The following is a 27,742-nucleotide window of genomic DNA, read 5'->3' on the forward strand; positions in this document are numbered from 1 at the left end:
AAAGAGAGAGAAAGAATAGAGCAAATTATCTCACATAAAAGAAAACACACAAGAAAGAGGTTTTTTTAAAATATATATCATGGAGGGGAAAATGAGAGAGGGAAGCTATCAATGCCCGAGTCTCATTCTCATATGAACTGGTTTTAAGGAGAGAACAACATATACCCATAAACAGTTGGGTACTGAAATTCATCTCACCCCAAAAGGAAGTAAGAGTAAAAAGGGCTAAGAGAATGGGTAGGAGGAGGTATGAGAGGTTAAATTTAAACATGTAATGATCAAATGCTAACACAAATTTTTGAGGAGGGGACAGGGTTAAAAAATAGAGAATAAATAGAAGCGAATAGGATGGAGGGAAATACACAGTTAGCAATTATAACTATAAATGTAAATTGGATGAACTCATCCATAAAACAGAAGCAAATAGCAGAGTGGGTTAGAAACCAGAATCTAACAATATGTTGTTTTTAAGATACACACACAGAGTTAAAATAAGGGGCTAGAGAAGAATATATTATTTCCAACTAAGTAAAAAGACAGGGGTGGCAAGTGATGTCAGACAAAGCAAAAGAAAAAAAAATCTAATTTAAAGAGATATTCAGGAAAACTACATTTTGCTAAAAGGTGCCAAAGACAATGAAGTAATTTCAATGCTGAACATATATGTACCAAATGTCATAGCATCCACATTCTTGAAGAACAAGTTAAATGAGTTACAGGAGGAAATAGTAAAACTACATTACTGAGATTTCAATTTATCTCTTTCAAACCCATATAAATCTAATCATAATATAAATAAGAAAGAAGTTAAGGAGATGAATAGAATTTTAGAAAAGTTAGATAAGATAGATTCTGGAGAATAATGAATGGGAATTGAAAGATATATATATATATATATATATATATATATCTTTTTCTCAGCTATAATCTTATCTTGTGTTAGGGCACAAAAACATAAATAATTGCAAGAAGGTAGGACTATTAAAAGCAATATTATATCTAATAAGTTGCCTTTGATGCATAAATGAAAACTTGATTGCAACCTAAATAATCTAATCCTAAAAATGAGTGAGGAAAAGAATCAATGATTTTATTAAAGATAATAACAACAATGAGGCAACATACCAAAATTTGTGGGATGTAGCCAAAGCCATATATAAGAAAAATTTACATCTCTAAACATTTTTATCAATAAAAGACAGAGAGAGCAGATCAATACATTAGGCAAGCAAATTTTAAAAATAGAAAAAATAAAAAATAACTCCTCCAATTAGAAATCTTGAAAATCAAAGGAGAGATTAATAAAACTGCAAATTAAAAAAAATGAACTTGTAGATAAAACTTGAAACTAGTTTCTTGAAAAAAAATAGATAAACCATTATATAACTTGATATAAAATGACAGAAGAAAACCAAGTCACCAGTCTCAAAAATGAAAAACCAATTAAGAAGAAATTAAAGCTATTATTAGGAGCTAGTTTGCCTAATTACAAATAAAATTGTCCACCTAAATTAAGTAGAGGGATATTCACAAAAATACAAATAGCTCAGATTTACAGAGGAGGGAATAGAATACTCGTCACCCTATCTTAGAAAAAGAATTTTTTTTCATCCATAAATGAACTCCTTAAGAAAAAACCCAGGGTCATATGTATTTACAAGTAAATTCTAATAGTTAATTCCAATAACACATCAACTCTTTGGAAATATAGATAAAGAAAGGGTCCTACCAAATTCCTTATAGGATACAAATATTATTTTATTACTTTAAAAAAGAGAGGAAAATCAGAGATAGAAAACTGTAGACCACTTTCCCTAAGAAATATTGATAAAAATTGAATATAAAACACTGAAACTGAAAGATTTTGAAATACAATATTTTAAAAGACAAAACAATATAGGTTTATGACTAAATAGCTTACCATGGAAAGCTGAGTATCATCCTACAAGGGAGGAAAATGGATCTTTAATGGAATAGTGGAATTTCAAGCATTCCTGCTATAAATACCAGAGCTGAGTATGAACTGTGAAATTCCAAACACGAGAGTCCAAAGAAACCTGGAACATTAAATTTATTTGAGCAACTGGGAAGAACTATATTATGATCTAGAGCTAATATTCTAAAAAAGGGGCAAAGATCAATTGTCCCTTCAGTACCTTAATGTATTCTAATAGCATCAAGGAAGTTAATAAGACAACCAGAGGTCTAAAGGTGAATTTGTTCTTTTCTGAGGATTTAAAGTAGAAAAAGAGAATGGAGGGTAAATGAGGAAGTGTAGTGTAGAAAGGAGGAAGAAAGGAGTGAAAATTGCTATTTCTCACAACAGCAGTATGTAGGAAGAATATACAAAAATGGATGAATACATGAAAAGAGGGAGCGCTAAGATGAACCTCACACTTAACTGAAGTGTACAAAGTCAGGCTGAACACACATACACACACGTACAGTTTGAAATGGAAATAACACAAACTGAATAGGAAAACAAGAAAGCAGGGAAGGAGGTTCAAAGCTAAGGGAAAATACCAAGGAAAAGAAATATTTTTTGTAAAGATATTTTATTTTACCAATTACATGTAATAAGAAATTTCCACATAAGCTTTCCAAAGTTATATGTTCCAAATTGTCTCCCTCCCTTTCCTCTCTCATCCCACAACTGACAAACAATTTGATCTGGGTTATAATGTGTATCATCATACAAAACATTTCCATATTGTTAATTTTTCTAAGAGAATAATTATATAAAACAAAAACCCAAATAAACTTAAGTGAAAAATTGCATCCTGTGATCTGCATTCTGACTTCAACAGTTCTTTCTCTAGAGGTGGAAATTATTTTTTGTTATAAGTTCCTCAAGAATTGTCCTGGATCATGATAGTAGCTAAGTTTATCACAGTTGATCATTCCATAGTATAGCTGTTACTGTGTACAGTGTTCTCCTGGTCCTGCTTATTTCACTGCATCAGTTTATGAAGGGCTTTCCAGCTCTTTCATATACCACAATTTATTCAGCCATACCCCAGTTGGCAAACATCCCATCAATTTCCAATTCTTTACTACCACAAAAAGAGCAGCTATAAATATTTTTGTACAAGTAGGTCCTTTCCCTCCTTTTTTGGGATGTCTTTAGGATACAGACCTAGTAGTGTTACTAGATCAAAGGGTATGCACTGTTTTATAGCCCTTTGGGCGTAGTTCCAAATTGCCCTCCAGAAAGGTTGAACCAATTCACAACTCCATCAGCAATACATCAATTTTGCCACATTCTCTCCAACATTTATCACTTTCCTTTGCTGTCATATTGGCTAATCTGATAGATATGAGGTAGTACCTCAGCATTGTTTTAATTTGCATTTCCCTGATCAAGAGAGATTTATTACATTTTTTCATATGATTATTGATAGCTTTGATTTTTCATCTGAAAATTGCTTATTCATATCCTTTGACAATTTGTCAATTGGGAAATGACTTGTATTCTTATAAATTTGACATAGTTCCCTATATATTTGATAAATGAGACCTTTATCAGAGAAATTTGTTATAAAATTATTTTCTCAGTTTGTTGTTTCCTTTCTAAACTTGGTTACATTGATTTTGTTTCTACAGAACCTTTTCAATTTTATATAGTGAAAATTATTAATTTTGTATCTTGCAATGTTCTCTATCTCTTGTTTGATCATAAAATCTTCCCTTCTCCATAGATCTGACAGGTAAACTATTTTATACCCACAACTTGCTTATAATATCACCCTTTCTGTCCAAATCATAGATCCATTTTGACCATGTCTTGTGATCCAACTTATTATTCTAACATTCAACTGAAATTATCCATAGTGCCTGGCACAGAATAAATAATAAATAATTTTTAATTAATTAATTAATCTCAAATTTGACAAGCCCAAAACAGAACTCCATCTCTTTTCCCAAAAACTCATTCTTCAAATGTTTTTGTTTCTTTGAAAAGCACCACCATATTTCTAGTCACCCAGGTATGCAAACCCAAAATGATCCTAGAGTCTTACTCTACTTCACTTCTCACATCCTTTCAGTTGCCAAGTAGATGTCACATCTGTCCCCTTCTTTACACTCACATAGCCACAGACTAGTTCAGCCCCTTATCACCATTCTCCTGGTCTATTAAAATAACTTCCTAATTGGTCTTCTGACTTCTAGTCTCTCCACTTAATAACTCATTCTTGCTACAGCTATCAAATTGATATTCCTAAAGCAAAGTTCTTACCACATTGCTTTCTTGCTCAAAAAATTCTGGTGGCTTCTATTTGCTCCTCAGTACAAAAAACAAATTATTTTGTTGGCATTTAAAGCCCTTCACAATCTGGCTCCAGCCTTACTTTCTAGGATTATTCCATATTACTGTCCTTCAGGCACAATATGTTCCAGATTAAATGACTTGCTTGCTATTCACTGTGCGTAACATTCCATATGGGTTTTTTTTGTCTTTACAAAAGCAGGCCCCCATGCTTGAATTACATTTCCTACCCATCTCTGCTTCAAAAAATTCCTAGATTCCTATAAAGCTTAGCTTAAGTGCCATTTCCTACAGGAAATCTATCCTAATGCCCCTAGGAGCTATTGTCCTTTTCTTGGAAATTACTTTGTGTACTTTTTGCTTTTAACTTTCTATTTACGTGGCCCCCACTCCCACCCCAATAGAGTGTAAGTTCTTTAATGGGAGGAACTGTTTTATATCTGACTGTGTATCCCTGGTGCCTATTCCACTGCCTAGCATACAGTAGATGTTTAATAAATGCTTGTCGAATTGAGAATATATAATAGTAGAAAATTTCTAAATGATCTATATATACAGCAGTTGTGTAATAGCTAAATAAATTGTAGCATAACAATATAATAGAATATGACTGTGCCACAAAAAGTGATAAATACAAAGAATCCAGAGAAATATAGGAAGACAAATTGAAGGATACAGATCAAAGAAAGTCAATTCAGAACAAAATGTAAATAAACAGTATGGCTATATTTTAAAAATAACAAAACCATATAAATACACAGAAGGTAAAGATATTGGAACAATAAGATGTTATTTTGTAAAAAAAATATTTGATAAATATCTAAATAGAGTTGATACTTTGATTTCTCATATAGATTGTTTGCTCATTTTGGCTAGCATTATTGGCACTTATGATAATTTTATAAAAATTATTACTAAGTATTTTCTTGGAATCCATACTAAGTATGGGTTCCAAGACAGAAGAGCAGTAGGGGCTAGGAAACTGGGGTTAAGTGACTCGCCCAGAGTCAAAAGCCTAGAAAGTCTGAGGCCAAATTTTAACCAAGACCTCATATCCAGGCCTGGTTGTCTATCCACCGAGCCACCTAGCTGTCCCTATTCCCTTAACTCTCCATTCTGTTCAATCTGGATCATGAGCTAGTGCTACTACTACCACTATGACCACTACTAATACCACCACCACCACACATTAAATAGTGCCTACTATGTGCTGAAGACTGTGCTAAGCACTTTGAAAATGTTATCTCATTCAATCTTCCCAATAACCCTGGGAGATAGATACTATTATTGTTCTCTTTTTGCAGATGAGGAAACAAGGCAAACAGAAGCTAAATTACTTGCCTACAGTCACACAGCTGGTAAATGGCTGAGGACAGATTTAAATTCAGTTCTTCCTAACTCCAGGTCCAGAGCATTTATCCACTCTGCCACCTAGTTGCCTCTGATTTACTTACATTCTATTTCCTTTTATTTGTATATTACATTTCTATTTGTATTCTCCTTCCTATCTCTACCTGTTGAAATCTGTTTCCTCCTTCAAAATCCAATTCAGGCACTACTTTTCCTCTCAAGACTTTTCTGATACTCTCAATGTGATCCCTCCCTCCCTAGTCTTTTATCCTCCTTTGAGCTTTCTCTGCATTTATCACATTCTAACCTGTATACTAGTTTCTTTGTTTAGTATTATCCACCTCTACGATGAAAACTCCTTAAGGATTCAGATTATGCTATTTTTAACCTTTGTTTATCATTTATTTTATAGACAAAGAAACTAAGGTCCAGAGAGGTGATGACTTATCCAAAGTGGAGCAGGTAGAAGTAGTAGAATCCAGATTTGAACCCAAATCCTCTAATTGTGAAGTCTTTTTCCTCTTTCTATACTTCTATTTCTACTGTTCTTTCACTTTCATCAGCTATAAATCAATAAACATTTATTAAGTGCTTATTATGCACTTGCTAATATCCCAGGTTTGTCATTGTCAGTCCTCTGCACATCTTTCTGCTTGATGGTTTTAACTCAGAGCCTCATCTTTGATTCCTGCATTCCATATAATCTACCACATCAATTGCAGCTAGACTTCAGGCTGGTCTCATCCATTTTTTTTTCTGCTCATTTTGCTTGGTTGTTTCACTTCAATTTCCCTTATGGCTGTGAGTCAAGAATCTACTGTCAAAACAAGTCTTGTCAGGGAAATTATTAAAAAATCACTCATGTTGGGATATAAGTTGCATCCAACATCATCAATGATGTTGATTCTAAAACATTTAATGTAAGTATAATTTGTGGCTAACATTCCTGAAATTAAACAATGAGGCAGATAATAGGTTCAAATCTCAAAGCCATAAAGTTGAATTGTTCTACAATCCATTCTTCTATAAACCATTAAGTAACAATGTTCATTCATCTAAAAAATAATTGCTATGTAACACTTTAAGGTTTGCAAAACACTTTAAATCAGCCATCTTCTTTGATTCTCACATTTTGGCAATGAGTGGCAATGGAAATGGGAATGGGAGCAGTGGGGTAGAAAGATCAAGAAGAAACAGAAATGACTAAGGTTATGAAGTAGGGACGTCTTTAGTTCCTTAGTTATATGATGCTCTGTAACTTTTTTGTTTAACTTGATGGGCAGATAATAAGATAGGTTTCTAGAGTTGTTGCCTTTATCTCCTTCTATATAAAATGTATGCTTCCTGAGGGCAAAAACTACTCCATTTTAGTCTTTGTAGGAATTTAATTTGTCAATGGCATAAGGAGTTTCAGAATATTGATGATGAGAATTGCTTTTTTGAAACTAGTTTTTTGGTATGATTCATTCTTATTTAACCAATTATGAACTAATTTCCAATGATATTTTCAATGTTAGGCTCCCAAGCCTGTTCTTTTTATGAAAAGGTTGAGTTCCTCATTCTCCTATTATCAAATAGTTAAAAGCTTTCCTGTTAAAATATTAGTGAAAAGTCATTATTTGAAAAGTTGGTTTAACCCAGACCTAAATGCTCAAATGAAGCCTGAGTCACTTCTCTCTGGGCAATAAAGGAGACCTATGGGAAAAGAAACCAAATCTTGACCACATAGGAACCAGCCCTAATAGAGCAGAAGGGACAAGACTAGAAGTCACAGAATAGATGGCCATTCTGGATTGGGTCACAATTATGTGGAGTAACTTATGGTTGAACAAAACATGTAGGCAACATCTTTGTATAATTCCATTTTTGTTTTACTAAATTTGCTGATTTGTGAGTTTTACTATAAACCAATATATCTCCTTACCTAAAGAAGTAGAAATAGGTATGTGGAGAAATATAAAATGAAATTCCTAAAAATTTATATATAGCTAAAGAGCTTCTTAGGTCAATTTGCACTGTGTATAAATCTTGAATTTCACAGTTTTGTTAATTTTTTTATGTTTGGAATTTGAATATTTAATTTGGTGGTTGCCAGAGATATAATTTCTAAATCCCAAAATGAATTACTAAGGTAAAATTGAATTTATGGTAGTTTATTTTACAATAGAGGGAAGATATTAAGGAAGAGAGAAAAGGGGAGAGAGAGAGAGAGAGAAAGCTCTGGCTTCCTCTGAACCAGTTAGAATTTCTAAGCCCCAGCCAGGGGAAAGGAGTCTCAAGATGATGGGCCTTTCTCAGAGGTTCACACCTCCAGAAAGGCAAGGAAACTAAGTCAGTCTTTACACTCACCACTGTGACCATCTAAAAGGAAAGAAGTCTGAGGTCTCCTGCAGGCTCCACAGCCTGCAGGCTCCAAGTCTGAGTGTCTGTCTTCCAGTCTCTCCTCAAGTGTGTCTTACAGTCCAACTCCGAGTGACTCTTCTTGATTCTTGATTCCCTGGGTGTGTCTCTGTTTCCTCTATTTAAAGACCTTTTTCTCTTGTGTCACCTCCCCTAAATTTTTACGTCTACCAATCACAGCATGATCCTCTCCAGGGCTGCCCACTCAATGTATGAAATGGGTGTTCACACCTTTTTAAATTAGCTATACCTTTTGTGGGTAGTTTACATCTTTTTTGGTTAGTTTAGTTCACCTTTTGTAGTTAACACCTTTTTGTGGTTAAAATGAGCAGATCTACTTTAAATACCGAGTTAACACTTTGGGGATTAAAATCTAAAAATAGACCAGGGATTACAATTTAATCTTCCCAATAATGGAAGGGCTAAGTACCTTCATTGTTACAATCTGGAGATAGCTAAATCCAATCTTCAAAGTTTGTTAGAGAGAATAAAAAAACTCACAATGGAGATATGCTTAACTTTTCTTAGTTTTCATATTTTGTCACCTTTGGCCTTTTGTGAAAAACAAAATACAGCTATAACAGGCAGTATTCTAGTTTATCTGGTATAATTCTAATAGGTATTTCTAATCCATCAGCAAGGGCCCATTCTACTGTATCTGTGTTTTTTGTTTTCCATCTCAATATAATAATTCAATGGGTAATTTGTGATTCATTCTGGGCTGAAATTTTTTCTTAGGAATTCTAGGATTTTGAGCTAATTTCTGCCTAAAGATTAGTTGTATCCAGGTATATCAACCAACGCTAATTCGTTTACACTGTCTTTGCCACTTTACCTCTTTAATAGGTAATACAAGAAAGAAATTAACATTGACAAGCCTTCTATTCCAGCAGTTTACTTAGGTGAAATGAATTTAACATCTTTTTTGCTAAAAGGGTATACACATGAGCCAGAACTGTGGTCTTAAGGTCCTTCCCGCCTTAAAGTGATTGACAGACCATACATTCCAATCAGTTTTCAACGCCCCTCCCCAGTAGACAACCAATCACAAAACTCGAACGCCTCCATATTACAGTACGGGAGAATGTTTACTAACAGAGCCGGGTGGGGGAAGTGGAGAGGTGTGGCCTGGAAGGGAGATGGGCTCGGTGGGGGAAGAGTACACTATAGGCGCGCCTGCGCACCAGGAGAAAGGAGGTTGGGGAACGAGTAGGGCGGAATCTCGCTGCTCGTTTATCCAAGTGTTGGAGCTCCTCCCTCTTTCGCCTCCCCGCGAAGCAACAACAATTTGAGGAGCGGGGCGGGGCGTCCAATGCGATCGTCCAATAGGAGCACATGTTGGCGGACGCGCGCGCCCTCAGCCCAATGGACTACAGCGGTTCCAACGGCTTCCCTACCTTGTTGGTTGGAGGGGGAGGGGAGGGAGAAGCTGGAGACTGGGCTTTGAGGGAGGAGGTGGAGGGGACGGGGTGAGTTTGGTTGCGCCGTACTCGCAGTGCTTTCGGTAGGGGGAGGAGGCAGAGGAGGGAGTCGAACGGACAGAGCGGGAAGAGCCCGGTCTCTCCGTCCCAGTCCTGGAGCTGACGCGTGGCGTCTGCCAGAGCTGTCAGCTTTCTGGGTGTTCGGTGTGGCCCTAGGTTTCCCACGTAAAGGTCCTCGTGAGATCGAGAAAGAGAGAAAATGGAGGAGGGTGGTGGCGGCGGTGTCAGCGCCGAGGGGACGAGAGCGGACGGAGGGGACCAGCTCTTAACTGTCAAACACGAGCTGCGTACCGGTAAGTGACCCCGCCCTCCGCCGGCTCGGGCTCTGTGGGTAGGGGGGCGGGGGCACGCGCTGCGGGGAGGCTAGGGGGAGGAGGAGGAGGAGAGTGGGGCGCCGCGCGACGTTGGGCCGGGAGGAAAGGGAGGAGACGGTGGCAGCGGAACGGAGCCGCGCAGCGCAGGCCGGAGGGCGACTGTTCGGTCCGGGCGGGGGGCGGGGGGTGGGGTAAGGAGAGAGAATCTTGGCGGATTCCGAGCGCTGGGCAAGAGAAGTGGGAGGGGAGTAGAGCCGAGGGGGCGTGGGATGCTGGAGGAGGCGGGCCTAGGGCGGAGTCCTGCAGGAGACTAGAGTAGGGAACCGAGAATGGGGTCGAGGGCAAGAGAAAGCGGTAGTCTCTGGGCAGGATAGCGGGGGCCTGGGATCAAGTGCCCTGGTGGAAGTTTTTGGAAGCATCCCCTCGTTAAGCCGTCCCAAAGTGTCCACTTAAATGTCTTTAACTTAAGCAGTATCTGCGTGCTTGTTTTCCGTAGTTGAGACCATGTGTTGGAGCACGAAAGTGTCTCTGTGACACTTTGTCACAATATCTCCTCTAAAACGAAAGGCACATTTTTAATAAAAAAAAAAAAGTTAAAATGTCACATTACATTTTAATGTGTCTCTTTAGATCGTAAGTGTTTGTGGTTAATTACCACGACAGTGTGGTCCAGAGAGAAGATGATGTGTAGCCTTTCCTTACTTACTCCTCCTGTCCCTAATTTTAATAAAGCAAAGAGATACTAGTCCGTAGGAGTGACCTGATTTAGTTTACGATTAAAATAAAATCTTATACTTAGATCCTGAGTATTTTAACTAAGATTTTAAGCTTCTGTAAATTATAAGAGCTGTGTAAGGCAATTAAGTTAGCAGGATTTAATGAATAAATGCCCTTAAATTTCTTGCTTAAAACTTAATGTCAGTGGTTGCCCTAGGTAAGATTAGTCTTCGCTACTGTGTTTTCTTATCTGAAGAGAATTTCTATTAAAATATGCAATCTCCAAGTGTAGCGATTATTAAATAGTGACGATTTGGATTTATGAGTTTGAAGTGAATTCTCAGATTGAAGGAACAAAAAGTAATTGTAATCAGTAATTTTTATTAGCGTATTTGCTGATGGTGGTGAGGTGACTATAGAATTCCCCACCTGTCATGCTGAGCTGTTCCTTATTTGACTGCAGAAGCTATACTTCAGCATTTTGGTCAGCTATAGTAAGTAACATAGCATATTATTTCTTTTTTTCTCCACAGGTCAGAGGGTTAGTTATATCTCTCAGCTTGTTAGTTTCTTATTCTTTTTATAACAAGGTGTTTGGGTTAGCATTCCACTTAGTGCCAGGTATGACAGCAGAATGATGCCTATATTTCTCTTTTATTACCATTAGGTAATATCCATCGAATTTCAATTATGGTGCTTTTCATTGTAATTGCTTTGGGTCACTATTAGACTAGGATATATTTCTTGAACCAATACTGTAATCTTATGGATTTTAAAGTCATCCTATATTTCATTTTAATGTTTATTCTATTTATCAGTTCTAGTTTATTAATATAAATGATATTTCAAAAAGACTATTGTAGGTTTTTAAAATATATGGATTTTATCTTTCATTATTTTACTCTTCCTATGTTTTTACATGAAACATAGTGTGCTAAAAATGTTATTTGAGTGGAGATAAAACCATCAGATATTTACCAGGGCAAAAGTCAGCAAGAAGCTTTGTGTCAAATGACTAAAGAATACCCCTCATATTCAACAAATTGCTCAGTTTTCTTTCTTGCAAACAATGTTAGTTTGGTAGAAAATGAAGACTTTTTTTCCTCCTTATGAGAAGTGTATGAATTGTTAGCCAAATTTTATATTCTAGAAATATTTTTACTAATGCTGTTGATTATACTGAACTCATTAGTACTGTTAACTGTGAAAGGAAATGAGCATTCACCTTGAGCTCTAGTTGAAAGGACAACTTCTCAGAAAAGGTATTCAAAAACATTACTGAAATTTAACATACAAGAATTGTTCATCTTCAGCCTATGTGGCATGGTATTATAAAAGATTCTGGAAAAGGGGTTCATGGATAGATTTCAGGCATTGTGGAATTTTGGATGGGGAAAAAAATCACCCATTTATTTTTTCTATCCTCTAATCGAAGATTAATGTTTACTTCAATTATGAATGTGAGTTCCAAAATATTTTGAGAAGAGATCCATAGATTTTATCAGATTGCCAAAGGAGCCTATTACATACAAAAAGATAAAATTCCCTAAACTAATGTAAATCAGTTAGATGTGGGTCCCACCCTCACTCATGTAGACTTGACTAAGTGATGGTTTTAGTCTACATTTAATGATTTTTCACTTGGTGTTGAATAATATATATTGGGTGCTATTGGAGTGAAATGAATCAGAAAATCAACAAGCATTTATTAAGTGCTTAATAGATGTCAATATTGTGCTTCAGTACTTGAGGAAAATAAAACCAATCTGTCCTCTGCCCTTGAAGAAACGGAAATCTATAATAAAGAGACAAAATACTCCTGAAAACTACCAAAGAATATTAAGAAAATACTATGTGCCAAAAAATTAAGCCTCGTATCTTTATACTAATTTAGCATTTAGAATATACCATCTTATATTACTGTACATCATTTTTGTTTGTTTATGCTTAGCCTGTACAAATAGATTTTATATTCCTTGAGAGCTGAGACTACATTTTATTTCTTTTTCTATTTCCAGTGCCTGTACACAGTAGGCATTCAACATATGTCTGCTTATGATGGCTATGTAACCTGAAGGGATGAAGAGAATAAGGAAGCAATAAGAATTAGAGAGATTATTGAATACAGTGTTTGTATAATTAATATGTTATCTATAAATTGATCCTTTCTTATCTAAATTGTCTCCTGTCTTCACTCCTCCATTCTAATTTGGAAGTCAAAAGTAATTTATCTGAGAGCCAGGAGGTCCTGGGTTTAAATTTTGCCTCAGACACTTCCTAGCTGTGTAATCCTGGGCAAGTCACTTAACCCTCATTGCCTACTTCTTGCTGCTCTTCTGCCTTGTAACTGATACTTAGTATCAATTCTAAGAAAGAAGGTAAGGACTATTTTTTTAAAAAGCAATTTATCTTCTATCTTTCTTTTGTGTATATAGTAGATGAAAATAAGACAAATGTGTTTCTGAATTTAAAAACTTGTAAAAGTTTTAGTAGATTTAATTTCTAAAGTACTATATTAAATAAGGAGGGCCTACATGATACCCTAGATATAGTTATGTAATATAGTGGAAATAATACTGGATGAGTATTCTAGTCTCACAGTCTTTTGTGATCTTGCACAAGTCACTTAACCTATATTGGCTTTCTATTTATTGCATATATTAGATGGTTGGATTAGTTAATTACTGATATTATGAAAGTATAGATTTATGTAAAAGATAAATTCAGGAATGTTTTTGCTCTACAAAAGATTGAATTCCTTTATAGCAAGTTCTGTAGGGCATTTTAAATATGATTCCATTTACAGTTTTAAAAATAAAACAAGGTATTACTTTAATATTTTAAAATTGTTAAAAAGCTAATCAATTAATAACTAATTAATTAATAAACTTTGGATACCATACTACCCTCCCTTTCAGCAGAGAGCATCTTTTTTTTTTTAACCCTTCTGTCTTAGAATCACTACTGTGTATTGGTTCTAAGGCAGAAGAGCAGTAAGCTAGGCAGTGGAGGTTAAATGACTTGCCTAGGGTCACACAGCTGGGAAGTGTCTGAGGCCAGAATTGAACCTAGGACCTCCTGTCTCTGGGCCTGGATGTCAATCCACTGAGCCACCTGACTGTCCTCCAGAGAGCATCTTTTTGAAATTTAAGCTTTTTGCCGTATACAACTCCTGTTATCTTTCAATACCTGACCTTTATGGAAGCAGGTAGAATTTTTTTTCTTTTTTTATGTAGTGCCCTTTTGGCATATAAGAAATATAAGTGACTAGTTGCCTTGTTTCAACAAACAGCTGATAAGTGTTTGATGGAATTTTATTTCCATAGACCTTATGCCATCTTGTAATTATGAGTAAGCTGATGAGCTTTTTTCATGAGTTCTGTATCCTAGCCATACTGTACTACTAGCTGTTCCTTAATCTTGTTCTACTTCTTGCTTCACAATACATTTGCCAAAGCTTTTCTCTACAACTGGTACATATTCCATTCCATATCTCTACCTTTAAAGCCGTACTCTTTCTTCAAGATTTAGCTTACATACCACTTTCCCCATGAAGCCCTTCCTGATTCTTTCCTTCCTCAGAATGATCTTTCTCTGTGAAAAAAAAAAAATTTTAAACTCTTACCTTCTAACTTAGAATTGATATAAAATATTGGTTCCAAGGCAGAAGAGTATGGGTAGGCAGTTGGGGTTCAGTGACTTGCTCAGGAACACACAGCTAGAAAGTATCCAAGGTCAGATTTGAACCCAGGCAGTACTTAGCTGTCAAACTGAATGAAATTAATACTTTAATATTCTCCACCTCTGTCTTTCTTCATCAAAGGCCCACTAATGAAGCTCATATATATCAGAAATTGCTATGGTGGCTTATTGGCTCTCAGTGCTACTTGAAAAGATGTAAATTTTAGAGAACTAGTAAGGTTTACATTGACTATATGCCCTCTTAGTTGGGGAGAAAGAAGAGGAAGCACAAGCAAATCACTCTCTAGTATCATTTCTCCAGAATGGAAGTTTAGCAGCCCAGACACTCTGTCATAGAGATTGATGCCAAAAGGCCTGCTCACTTCCAATCTCTTAGTATTTGTGTAGGCAGGATATTTGAACCCACACAAGGAACTATATGCATCTGGCCTCTTGAGATATTTTACTTCCTTGTCTTCTTAAGGCATAGTTTCTCTTTAGTCAATGGTTTAAAAACAAACAAGTTTTCTGTCCTTCCCTAGTAGGTTTTACCATAGTTGCTCTAAATGCTTTATTAGAGGGGTGCTAGATTCAAAATAGTTTTCAAACTAATTTTTAATGGAGTTTTATGTTACCTTAATGGCTCATCTTGAAAAGTTGTTTATAAATAGAATTTTTCTACTTAGATTACAGGATCTGTGGTCTTCAATATAGGAATTCCTTATAGTCATAGAGATTCCAACTTATTCATGTCCTATCTGTCCTCCTCAGTGACTCTTGACCATATCTTCTGTAAGTCCTTAATTTGGGATCCACTCAGCACTCTAGGGCTTTTCTTTAGATCTTTTGACATAATGTCCCTACAAATGGAGAGCATGAGCAGTTAGGAATATTTTTTTTTTACCTGTTGACTGCCTCAGCTTTTTTTTCCAGTCATATATATTATAGCAACCTTGTGAACTAGTTAGTGTAAAGGTTATTTTGCCTATTTTATAGTTTAGAAATTGAGATCCAGAGTTTTAAGTGACTTGCTAAAGTTCACTATTGAGTTTTGAAGAGCAATTATTTAAATCCAGGTCTTCTAATTCCTAAAACTCATGATCCATATACTAAACCATGTTGCCATTAATCTTATTATTTCTCATTTTCTTTAACATATTAGAACACTTTAGGTTGTTTTCTAGCTCTTTCAAATAAATTTTGGGATACTACCTATTTATTGAATTACTTGAAATACCTTTGATACTAGAACTACATTTCTGTTATGTCTTCTTGTTTAAGAGCCATGTCCTATTGAGAATTTGGCAAAAGTTGAAGGTATTCAGAGGCTAAATACAGAGATTGAAAGGTAAAGGATAGAATCTTCAGATAGAAAATAGATATTCCTTGCCCAGGAAGGGTAAGCTCTTGTGAATACTTTGTTCATATATGAAGAAGCTAGCAGGGTAATGAATGAGTCTTTAGGGAAAAGACTAAATTCACATCTTTGTTTCTAGCCATTCATCTACACAAGAGTTGCAAAGGAGTATGGTATTTGAAAATGACTAATCATAGTTAAGGCTACTATGGAATGACAAGGAATAAAAGGGACTTTTGAATAAGGAAATTTTTGTCAAAAAACTAAGAATTAGTCTTTAGTCATTAAAGAGGGCCTCTGGCCTATCAATCTATTGGTTATAATGCTAACCTAATCAATAATTTGAGCCACCCCCCCCCCAAAAAAAAAAGAAACTAAGAATCATTGCCCTATATGAAAGAGTTTGGTAACATTCCATCTGAATAAAGTGCAGTCCTTACCCTGTGTTCCCAAGCCCAGTCAGTGGCTGAAAGTGGGAAAAAAAAAAACTGCAACTACCCATTGAGATGGGAACCCAGGAGATCAGCAAATCTCAGTACAGTAGTGGTGAAGCCTTGGGAACAGCCAGGACAGCCACTAAATGACCTGCTTCACTATGCTGGGCTGCAGATTGGCTCTTCCAGTTTTATACTGCACCTCAGGAAGAATAAGCACAGCTGAGCTGCTGGTCTAATGGAGACCCCATGTCCAGGAAAGAGCCAGCCCAGCTGAACAGTAGAGACTCTTACAGTGAACTTTGTGGTGACTCTGGAGATAGTTCATCAAACTCCTGAAGTTCAAGTTGTATGTTGCTTTGGCTATATGTGTATCCCTTGCTTGTATACCTTACTACCTTTGTAGTTCAAGTTAGTGCCTAATCCATCTGCATTAGATTCTATGTGTTTGTGAGAGAATGAACCCCTGATGTTTGGGGGAAGTACTTTGAAATTTATCTCCTTGCTATGCCATTTGAGTAAATGCCTTTGCTAAAGAATTATCAGTCATCTGGCTGATTAAGGTGAAGCACACTTGTGAGAACTTGTGCATATTTACAAGGATAGAAGGGTACCACTAGAATTCTGCAAGTAATAACAACTACTCTACTCCTATAGGAATCCAATTTCCCAATGGGTATATGAACCCTAAGGAATGTATAGTACTTATCTTGAACGAGAGGAGAGACTATTGCCACTAAATGGGTTTTTTAATTTAATTTTTTTTTATCATGCAAAACACATTTTCATTTTGGTCATTGTTGTAAGAGCACGTTCATACAAAACCCAAACCCCAAAATAAAACCATAAATACACTGATGTGAAAGATAGTATGCTTTGATCCTCCAATAGTTCTTTCTCTGGAGTTGGATAGCATTCCCAATCATAAGTCTTTCAGGATTATCCCAGATCATTGCATTGCTGAGAGTAGCCACATTTTCACAATTGATCATTGTACAATATTGCTATTACTGTGTACAATGTTCTCCCAATTCTGCTTAATTCACTCCGCATCAGTTCATGGAGATCTTTTCAGCTTTTTTTAAAAATCATTTTGTTTATCATTTCTTATATCACAATAGTATTCCATCATCAACATGTCCCACCATTCTCCAATTGATGTATATCCCCTCAATTTCAATTTCTTTGCCCTTACAAAAAGAACTGCTATAAATATTTTTATACAAATAGGTCCTTTCACCTTACCACTAAATGTTTATATGTTGGAGGAAGTGGATTCCCTCAGCTCTTTGTAAAACTCTGGGTTTTCTTAGCATTGCTCTCTCCTATTTTTCTTCCACTCCGCTTTAACCCTTCTCAGTCTTCTTTGCTGGTTCATCTTCTACTTCTTGTCTAAATTTGTATGAATATATATCAGAGTTCTGCCCTGGATGGTCTTCTTCTACAATCTCTCAGTTATCTCAACAGTTCCCTTAGATTTGATTATTATTTTTATTCACATGACACCTGAGTTTGCATATTCAGCCTTCATCTGAATGACAGAGCTGCAAGTTGGCACTGCTTCCTGTTCAAACTATGCAAGTTTAGGCCCCTCTGTGCTAGATATGGGCCTCTTCTTGCCTTGATGCAGTCTTCTCCACATTGGAATGCTCCTTGTTGCCATTCCTGGCTAGTTCTCCCATTCAGTGTCAATTGATCCTTATCTCAATTTCTCTTTGCTGACCTAGGTTGGAAAAACAACTTATGGTGACTTTTTTTCTTGTATTTCTCAATCAGAACTTAGTATGGTACAAAATGCTCTAGACTAATACCTTTTTTTTTTTTGAGGAGTTATGGAGTAGAACATAGTTATACTACCTTTTGCTACTTTACCATCTTGACTCTGTGTCTGAAATAATTATAGAAATTAAAATTAAAGCTACTTTGAGCTTTCACCTTCTAACCGCCAAATTTGCAAAGACAACAAAAAATGGAAAATGACAAGTACTGGAGGGGCTGCAGGAAACAAGCACACACACACACACTATGAATAGAACTATGAATTGGTTCCTCTGAAACTTTGTTTTCTTTGTGAATTCCATATTTCTATTGAAGGTATTTTAACCTCAGGGCTATGTTAAACTCTTTACTCTCTTACACCAACTCATATTTAATCAATTTTCACATCTTATCAGTTGCATCTGTAAGCTTATGCCCCTTAGTACCACTTGCCTGAAGTTTATAGTAGTTTCCTTTTTAGGGGGAGTCAGGATAGAAAAAGGAACCACTGAAGGCTTTTGAAAGAAAAATAAAATATTTACTTTCTTCCCTTCCCACTTCTATCCCTATTTAAAAGAAAAAAAAAAAGCAAGACATTTGGAGCAAATAAGCATGGTCAATTGAAATATTCCCACATTGTATGTGTCCTGTGTACATGACATTCTGAATCTTAAATATTACTTGTCTATCAGTAGGTAAGTAGCATAATTCATTATTTTATTTTATTTTTTCATTTTCTGGTTTATACATGTATTATCATGCAAAACATTTCCATGCTATTTATTTTTGTAAGTGAATAATAAAAACCAAAACCCCAAATCATATACCCAAATAGTAACAAATCATGTTTTCATCTGCATTTCTACTCCAAAAGTTCTTTCTCTGGATGTGGATAGCACAAGTCCCTCAGAAATGTCCTGATTGTATTGCTATTGGTAGCAGTCTTTCACATTTGATCATTCCACAATATTTCAGTTCTCCTGGTTCTGCTTATTTCACGCTGTATCATTTCATGAAGGTCTTTCAGTTCTTTCTGAAATCATCCTGCTCATCATTCCTTATAGTACAATAGAATTCCAATCTATCACCATCTTATATCACAATTTGTTCAGCCATTCCCCAATTGAAGGACATCCCTTTAGTTTCCAATTCTTTGCCACTCCCAAAAAGTGCAGCTATAAATGTTTTTGTACAAACAGGTTCTTTCCCATTTAAAAAAAAAAATCTCTTTGGGATATAGACTTAGTAGTGGTATTACTGGATGAAAAGGTATGTATTCTTTTATAGTCTTTTGGGCATAATTCCAAATTTCCCTCCAGACTGGTTAGATCAATTTACCTCTTCATCAACAATGCATTAGTTTTCCTTTTTGCTACATTCCATCCAATATTTATTATTTTGCTATCTTTTGGACCAATCTGATAGGAGTGAGGTGATAACCCAGAGTTATTTTAATTTGCATTTCTATAATCAAGAGGGAGCATAATTAATGGTTACATAGTTCATCTGGAATCATGTTTGGTTCTTGAGGTGAAAGAGTTCTTAAGGCTTTCAGAGTTATTTATCCGTATAATATTGTTATTGTATGAATTATCTCCTGGTTCTGCTCACCTTATTCTCTTTCTGTTTCTCTGAACCCAATCGAATCCTTTTGTTCTTTCTTATATCACAATATTATTCCATTACATTCATATACCATAATTTTCTCAGCCATTTTGCAGTTGATGGGGCATATCTTTAGTTTCTAGTTCTTTGTCACTACAAAAAAATGCTGCTATAAATATTTTTGTACATATAGGCACTTTTCTTCTTTCTTTGATTACTTGGGAGGTATAAGTCTATAAGTTTTATTGGGTCAAAGAGTATGCACATTTTATTTTACTTTTTGTACATAGTTCCAAAGTGCTTTCCACTTGAATGAACAAATTTATAGCTCTATCCACAGTGTCATTGTGCTTGTTTCCTGCAAACCCTCCAGTATTTGTCATTTTCCATTTTTTGTTGTCTTTGCAAATTTGATGCGTATGAGGTGGAACCTCAGAGTAGTTTTTTATTTTCACTTCTCTAATTATTAGTATTTTGGGACATTTCCCATATGGTTTTTGATAGCTTGAATGACCTCTTTTGAGAACTAGATGTTCATAGCATTTGACTATCAGTTGAAGAATGACTATTGTTCTTAGAAATTTGAATTAGTTCCTTGGAATATCTTGAAAATGAGACCTTTTTAAGAGTAACTTTGTGGGAGCCTCCCAATAGTTCTCTAGTATATCCTAATTCTAATCCATCTTCTACGTAACTGTTAATGCCTGACCTTATCATTTCCCTAATTAGCTTGAGAAGCTTCAGTGGTTCCATATTGTCTCTAGAATAAACTATTGTAGCATTTAAAGCCTTTTGCAGTCTGGCTGTAACCTATCTTTTCAGACTGTCTTCACATTACTCCTCCTCACATATTTTATATTTAATCAAACTGGCCTACTTGTTGTTCCCTTTTTATTGAGTTCTGTCTCCTACTTCTGTGCAAAAACACAAGTCCTCCATTTTTGAAATGTTCTCCTCTTAATATCTACTTCTTAGAACTCAGCTCAAGTGCCTTCTCCTACAAGAAGCCCGTCTCCATTACTTCCTCCCTCCAATGTTGGTACTCCCTTTCTTCCTGTTGAGATTTGTTTTGTGTGTGTGTTGGTTATTGCCTTAGCTCTATGTTGCTTTCTCCCACTAGAACTAGGACTGTTTTTGTTTTTATGTTCAGATGCCTGTTGTGTTGTTAATATTTAATAAAGTCTTACTAATTTGATCTTTTCAAATGAAAGAAACCTTTAATTTTAGAACGAATTGAAACCTTAGCAATTATCTACTCCAACCCTTATTTTATAAATGAGGAAATTGAGGTACACAAAAGTTAAGACTTGCCCAAAGTCATACAGTCACCATGTAATAGAAGCAGGAATTTGAATCCTTTGATTCAGGAACCATTTTCTTCTCCTCTACCATCTCTTTCCTTTCCATTCTTCTAACATTTATTTAGCAAGCATTTATTTAAGTGTCTACTATCTACTAGATCTTTGTGATACAAAGACAAAAGGAAACAGCCCTGCTCTCCTGGAGCTTAAATTCTTTTCAAGAGAATCAACATGTACACAGATAAGTAAATACAAGACATTTTCAGAATAATTTACTGGGAGGAATAGCACTAGAAACTGTGGAAATTAGGGTAGGCTCCTATCAGAAGAGAGGACAATTGAGCTTATTCCATGAAAGAAAATAGGAATTTTCTAAGATGAGGAGGAAATGCATTTCAGGCATAGAGAACAACTTGGAGAAGCATATTGACAAAGGCATGGACTCCATATATAGAGAATAGCATATAGGCTAGATTAGTTGGAATCATAGATTATGTGAAAGATAGTGATGTGCCTAGAAAGTCTCCACTTTACATCAGTTGTTGTACCTGGTTTCAACACCATGGAACAAGATGCCCCTTCAAGAAAAGGTTGATTATTTTTCTAAACTCACTACCATGCTACCAACTCAAACCTTGGTTGACACCCTCCACTTTCTCTCTGACTGGAGAAAGACTGGAGTGCAGAATACCAAACTCTTTCCAATAAAACAACAAAACTCATTTTAATTTTCATCTGCAGCCCTTCCTGGAATAAAATGCTCTGTGCTGGGTACTCCCTAAAATCTCCTTCCTTCCCACTTTTCCTACTTCATTTTGTGTGTTGTCACCCCCTTTAAATTCTAAGCTTCCTGAGGGCAAGGACTGTCTTTTTAATTTTTTTTAAAGATAGTTGTATTTCCAGAGCTTAGCACAGTGCCTGGCCCATAGTAGGTGCTTAATAAATGTTTATGGGAAAATATAACCAGATTATAGAAAGCTTTCAATGTTTTATAGAACAATTTGTATTTAATTCTAGAGGCAATAGGGTGCTCTTGGAGTTCCTTGAGCAGGAAAGTGATATGGTCAGATAGGTGTTTTAGGAATATCATTTTTGTAATTGCAAGATTGGAGAAAGAAGAGACTGGTAATAGGGAAACTAGGATGCTGTTGCAATATTCTAGGCAAAAGGTTATAAGGGTTGTGGCTATATAAGGGAAGAAAAAGGGATGGCTATAAGAGATCCTAAATTGGAATAAATAGCAAATTTAAAATATAATGTGAGATAATGGAAAGAGCCCTAGATTTGTAGTCAGAGGACCTGGTTTGAATCCTAGCTCTGCTGCTGACTACCTTTGTTACCTGAGTCAAGTCATTAAATTTCTCTGAAGGCTTTAGTTTTCTTACCTACAAAAGGACAGAATGGGACTATATCTAAGATTTCTTTCAGTTATAGATCCTCTGAAATTGTAAAGATTATTTCTCCATCCTAGCAGGCATACAGTTCCTTCTAAACTTAGATCTTTTTTTTTCCCAAGGGTCTTACGTTCCTTTTCATATTTTTATGTTATTCTTTTCCAGTCATGTTCGACTCTTCTTGATCCCATTTGGAGTTTTTATTGGCAAATATTTTAGAGTGGTTTGCCATTATCTTTTCTAGCTCATTTTATGAATGAGGAAACTGAGACAAGCAGGGTAAGCGACTAAGCGACTTGCCTTAAAACACAGATAAGTAGAATATGCTTAAAACGAAATATATAAAAGCAAATTTGTGTATGTGTGAATCTTTGAATATTTAATGCATAAATTAGAAGTACCATTTTTGGAGTTTCAAATGATCTTTGGAAATGGTTTTGAAGGATCTTTGCATGTATGTTTATAAACACACGTTGAAAATGGATAGTGGATGTGAATGGATATAAAAGAGGGATAATTCATTTATACTCTTGTTTCTAACATGGTGAAATTGTTAAAAGATGCTAGTAACAGCATTTGCCACACATAAAGATACCTTTCTCTGTAAAGTTAAAGATGTTGGTTTTTAGTATGTACATGTCTAACTTTAGATGATACTATTAGATATCACTGTATTTTTACTTTTAAATCCTAATATTGTTCCAGTGAGTAAAATCTTTAAAAAGTATCTTTTTACACAAATCTTTGGTCCTTTGACAAAAGTGTGAGTTTGTGAGTGTGGGTATTCTATGCCTCCCTATCCTGTGCAATACTTGAATGTGTCTTTACATTATTTTCATAAAGCAGCTTTATCCTCCATAAAAGATCAAAGTAACACACTTCAGACCTTTTGCTCCTTCTTTTAATGTCTACAATGTAACACACTTCAAACCTTTTGCTTCTTCTTTTAATGTCATGGGTTAGGAATAAACAATATAAAAAGACATACATATAACATTTTCCACACTCCCTATAGTGAAATTCTTTACTAGTGCAGACTGAGAACCCATCTGTGACTTATTATTTTAGAATTTTGCCTGGTGACACAGAGGTGAAATGGCTTCCCCTTATGGTCTCTCTTAGTCATTATATGTCAGAGTCAGTACTTAACCCCAAGTATAGGACTTCATGAAACCAAGAATAATCTTCTATTTACTATATTGTGTTATCTCCTTTTTTTATTAATATATTTTCAGAGAGAAGTTTTCCCTGAAAATTACTTGGTTTTATCTCATATATTTTGGTATGTTGTCTCATCGTCATCATCCTCTTTTAATTAGATTTACTTTTGCTTTGTCTGAGATCATAATTACTACCTCTGGTTTTTTTTTAAACATCAACTAAAGCATAACAGATTCTGAGCAGGCCCCTTATTTTTACTCTGTGTGTGTCTCTGTTTCAAGTATGTTTCTTTTAAAGAACACATTGTTGGATTCTGTTTTTTAATCCATTCTGCCATCCACTTCTATTTCATGGGTGAGTTCATCCCATTCCCATTCATGTTTACGGTCATGATTAATAACTGTGTATTTCCCTCCATCCTGTTTTCGCTGCTGCATTTATCCTTCTCTCTTCCCTTTTTTTCTGTTCCTCCTCAAAAGTCTGTTTTGCTTCTGATTCCCATCTCTCTAAATCTGTGTTCCCTCCCATCACCCCTGATTTCTCTTATTTCCCTCCCTTCCTAATTTCCAGTACAGCAAAATAGATTTCTATATCCAACTGAGTGTTTATTATTACCTCTTTGAGCCAGTTCCAATGAGAGTAAAGTTCAAGTGTTACCTGCCACCCCCCCCCATCTTCCCCATCACTGTAAAATCTTTTCTTTTCATGCCTCTTATATATGAGATAATTTACCACATTCTATGTCTCCCCTCTTCCTTGTCCCAGCACTGCATCTCTTTTTATCCCTTCTTAATTTTAGTTTTTTTAATCCTAGCATAGTCAACTCACATCTGTACCTTCTCTCTATGCATATTCCTTCTAACTGTTCCAATATTGGTAAAGTTCTTAGGAGTTAAAAGTACTATTTCTCATGTAGGGATGTAAATGGTTTAACCTTATTGAATTACTTATGCTTTTTCTTTCCTGTTTACTTTTTTATTCTTCCCTTGAGTCTTGTATTTGAAATTCAGATTTACTTTTTAGCTCTGGTATTTTCTTTTCTTTAAAAACCAAACCATTACTTTCTACCTTAGAATCAACAGGGTATATTGGTTCCAAGGCAGCAGAGGGTTAAATGACTTGCCTAGGGTCACACAACTAGGAAGTGTCTGAGGGCAGATTTGAACTAAGTACTTACCTTCTCTGAGCCTGTCTCATTCTCCAGCTCAGGTCTTTTCATCAGGAAAGCTTAAAGTTCTTCTATTTCATTGAATGCCTATTTTTTACCCAAAGGATTGTACTCAATTTTTCTGGTTAGATTATTCTTCATTGTAATCTTAGCTTCCTTGCCCTCTCACATTCCAAGACCTCGGGTCCTTTAATGTAGAACCTGTTAAATCTTATATTATCATAAATATGCCTTCATGATATTTTAATTCTTTCTTTTTGGCTGATGGCAGTGTTTTCTCCTGAACCTGAAAGTTCTGGAATTTCACTATAATATTCTTGGGAGGTTTCATTTTGTAATCTCTTTCGGGAGGTAATCAGTAGATTCTTTCAATTTCTATTTTGCCTTCTGGTTCCAAATATTAGGGCAGTTGCTGGTGGTGACTTTTGGGGGGGGGTAATTTTGTGAAATATGTCTAGGCTCTTTATTTATTTATTTATTTTTATTGTGTCCTCCAGGTAGTCTAGTTCCTCAGTCTATTTTCCCTGTCAGTTGTTTTTCCAATGAGATATTTTACATTTTCTTCTAGTTTTTCATCCTTTGTTTTTGATCTGTAAGGGATCATAGGAACATAGGTTAAAAGCTTAAAGGAATCTTCAATATCCAGTTCAAATACCTAATTTTATATATTTTAAAATTAATTTAACTTTTTCAATTAAAAATACAAATGTTATGAACTTACAAAAATCAATGTTGATTAGGCTTATTGTTTTCTTCCCTATTTTGGCTCTTGTTGGTTTAGGTATCTAGACCACATTTGTATCATGGAAAATGTTTGGTAGTTATAATTGTTAAATGTGAGTTTTATTTAATCATATTCTATTATATTAGAATCTTTCTCTCAAGCCAGTACTAGGTTTTTTAGATTTGTTTTGATTGCTGTTCTGAGCCTCTGGTTCAGGCTAGTAATTGAAATGAAATGAGATATTCAAATACTCCATTACCTTTAACAAAGGGAAATTAACTCAAAAATACCTTACAAAGTGTATTCATATTCAGTAAAGACATAATGTACGTCCACTTGGGGGCCATTCCCCTTGTCTTGATATTTATCATGGTGGTGTACTTTCTCTAAAGAGTATGTTGACCCACTTAGCTGTGGGAAGACTCAAAATTGAAGAATGCCAACTGCTTGTCTACTTGACCTTTTATACCTTAAATTAGTGGTCTCTAATGGAGGGAGATTAAAGTATGATCCCAAAGGTTTTTGTGATCAGCCATTTGAAGGGTAGGAAAATGGAACCCATTATACCTTCTCTATGTCTTCTAATCAGAGACTTTTTATACAATTTATACAATTATAGGACTTTGGGACAGCTATGTGGCTCAGTGGATAGAAAGCCAGACCTGGCCATAGGAGGTGCTCAGTTCAATAGTTGTGTGACTCTGGGCAAATCACTTCACCCCCATTGCCTAGCCCTTACTTCTCTTCTGCTTTGGAATGGATATTTAGTATTGTCAATCAGAAGGTAAGGGTTGTTGTTTTTTTTTTAAACAAAAACAATTATAGTACTCCTTTTACTCAGTTTTGCTCAACATTTCCAGGCTACTTCCTCCTATCACTGGCCTCCAATGGCTATTCCAGGCATAGGTCCCTCAGGGCAGTTACTGAGTAACCAATCAGTAAGGTAGTCAATAAGCATTCCTTAAGGACCAGCCACGTTCCAAGGACTGCTAACCTGTGTGAAGGCAAAATTATACCACACCTTCCCAGTGCTCCTATACTGTAGTTTTTTAAAATATATCCTACTAAATATAAATACTCTCTCTCTCTCTCTCTCTCTCTCTCTCTCTCTCTCTCTCTCTCTATATATATATATATATATATATATATATGTATGTATATATAGATAGATAGATAGATAGATATAGATATATACATATACACACATACTTTTTTCATTTTTCAACAGGAAAGAGAGAATAGCACAGTATGAGCTTGACAGGTTACAATTTGCATGGCAAATGTTATTTTCTTTTCCCTCAAATCTATCCCTCTCTGAAACTTCCCATTTCTGCCAAGGGTACCAAAATCTTTCTAGTTTCCCAAGTTCTCAACCTCTTCATTATCTTTGACTACTCACTCAACTAAAATTGCTTCTTTAAAATTGCCTATGATTTCTCAACTGACAAATCTGATTGCCTTTTTTCTCTTCATTCTTCTTGCCTTCTCTGTAATAGCATTCGACATTATTGGCCATACTCCCTTCCTGAATACTTATAACAATCCACAGAAGGAGAATAAGTGTGTTGCTTAACAGAATTCTCATATCCTCACACTTAAGGAGGAAACAGAATTTTCTAACCTGTTTAAAAATCTAAATGGCTTCAGTGAGTCTTACAGCTCATTTGCTAAAAATACAAAAATTCAACACCTTCCAATTAGCTTGCAAGAACAACTAATTGACATTAGAATTTACAAGCTGAATTTAAATTAAAACCATCACATAATTAGTGGGTAGGATTTTTTAATGTCATGATTAATTAAAAACAGCCAACTTGTATTTTGATCAATATTTCTTTGTGAGGTATTTTTTTTTTAGCTAGGATAGCTATTAAAACCAAGAATTGAAATAAACTAAACTCAGAACCAGTCCTTCAAATCACAGTCACAAAAACTTAAATGAAGATTTTAAAAAATAATGAAGCATATTCAATTACATTGCTCATTAAACTTCCACATATTTATACCTTTAGTAATCTTCAAAATGTTATTTTATCTTAATTAATTTTTTATTTATATTTTTGTGTGTTTTATAATTTGCAAATTATTAGTATAATAGTATATTATTTTAAAATAAGTAAATATAGAAACAGTAACAATTTACAAGAATATTCATAGCTGCTGTCTTTGTGGTAGAAAAAAATTGGAAAATGAGGGGATGCCCTTCAACTGGGGAATGGCTGAACAAATTGTGGTATATGTTGGTGAGGGAATACTATGGTGTTCAAAGGAATAACAAACTGGAGGAATTCCATGGGAACTGGAAAGACCTCCAGGAATTAATGCAGACTGAGAGGAGCAGAACCAGGAGAACATTATATAAAGAGACTGGTACACTTGGGTACAATTGAATATAATGGACTTCTCCATTAGTGGTAATGAAGTTATCCAGAACAACTCAGAGGGATTAATGAAAAAGAACACTATCCACATTCAGAGGAAAAACTGTGGGAGTAGAAACACAGAAGAAAAACAACTGCTTGATGACATGGGTTGAGGGGGATATGATAGGGGATATAGACTATAAATGATCAACCTAGTGCAAACATCAACAACATGGAAATAGGTTCTGATCAAGGACACATGTAATA

General features: G+C 35.4%; 1 protein-coding gene across 6 annotated transcripts in view; it reads left to right on the top strand.

Moving 5' to 3' along the window:
- Nucleotides 1–9,125: 9,125 nt before the first annotated feature.
- RPS6KA5 (ribosomal protein S6 kinase A5) overlaps nt 9,126–27,742 on the top strand; it is a 201,727-nt gene continuing 183,110 nt past the window's right edge. Inside the window, exons 1-2 of one of the 6 annotated variants that reach the window (XM_007472595.3) lie at nt 9,126–9,486; nt 9,655–9,791. In XM_007472595.3, coding sequence (XP_007472657.1) covers nt 9,698–9,791 — 94 coding nt within the window. In that variant the 5' untranslated portion in view covers nt 9,126–9,486; nt 9,655–9,697. Of the gene's footprint in view, nt 9,792–10,007; nt 11,024–12,547; nt 12,908–27,742 lie in introns of those variants that run through there. The other 5 variants (XM_007472594.3, XM_056810523.1, XM_056810524.1 and 2 more) reach the window with 5 other exon arrangements.

This window comes from Monodelphis domestica, chromosome 1 (assembly GCF_027887165.1).
Source record: "Monodelphis domestica isolate mMonDom1 chromosome 1, mMonDom1.pri, whole genome shotgun sequence".
Lineage (NCBI taxonomy): Eukaryota > Metazoa > Chordata > Mammalia > Didelphimorphia > Didelphidae > Monodelphis > Monodelphis domestica.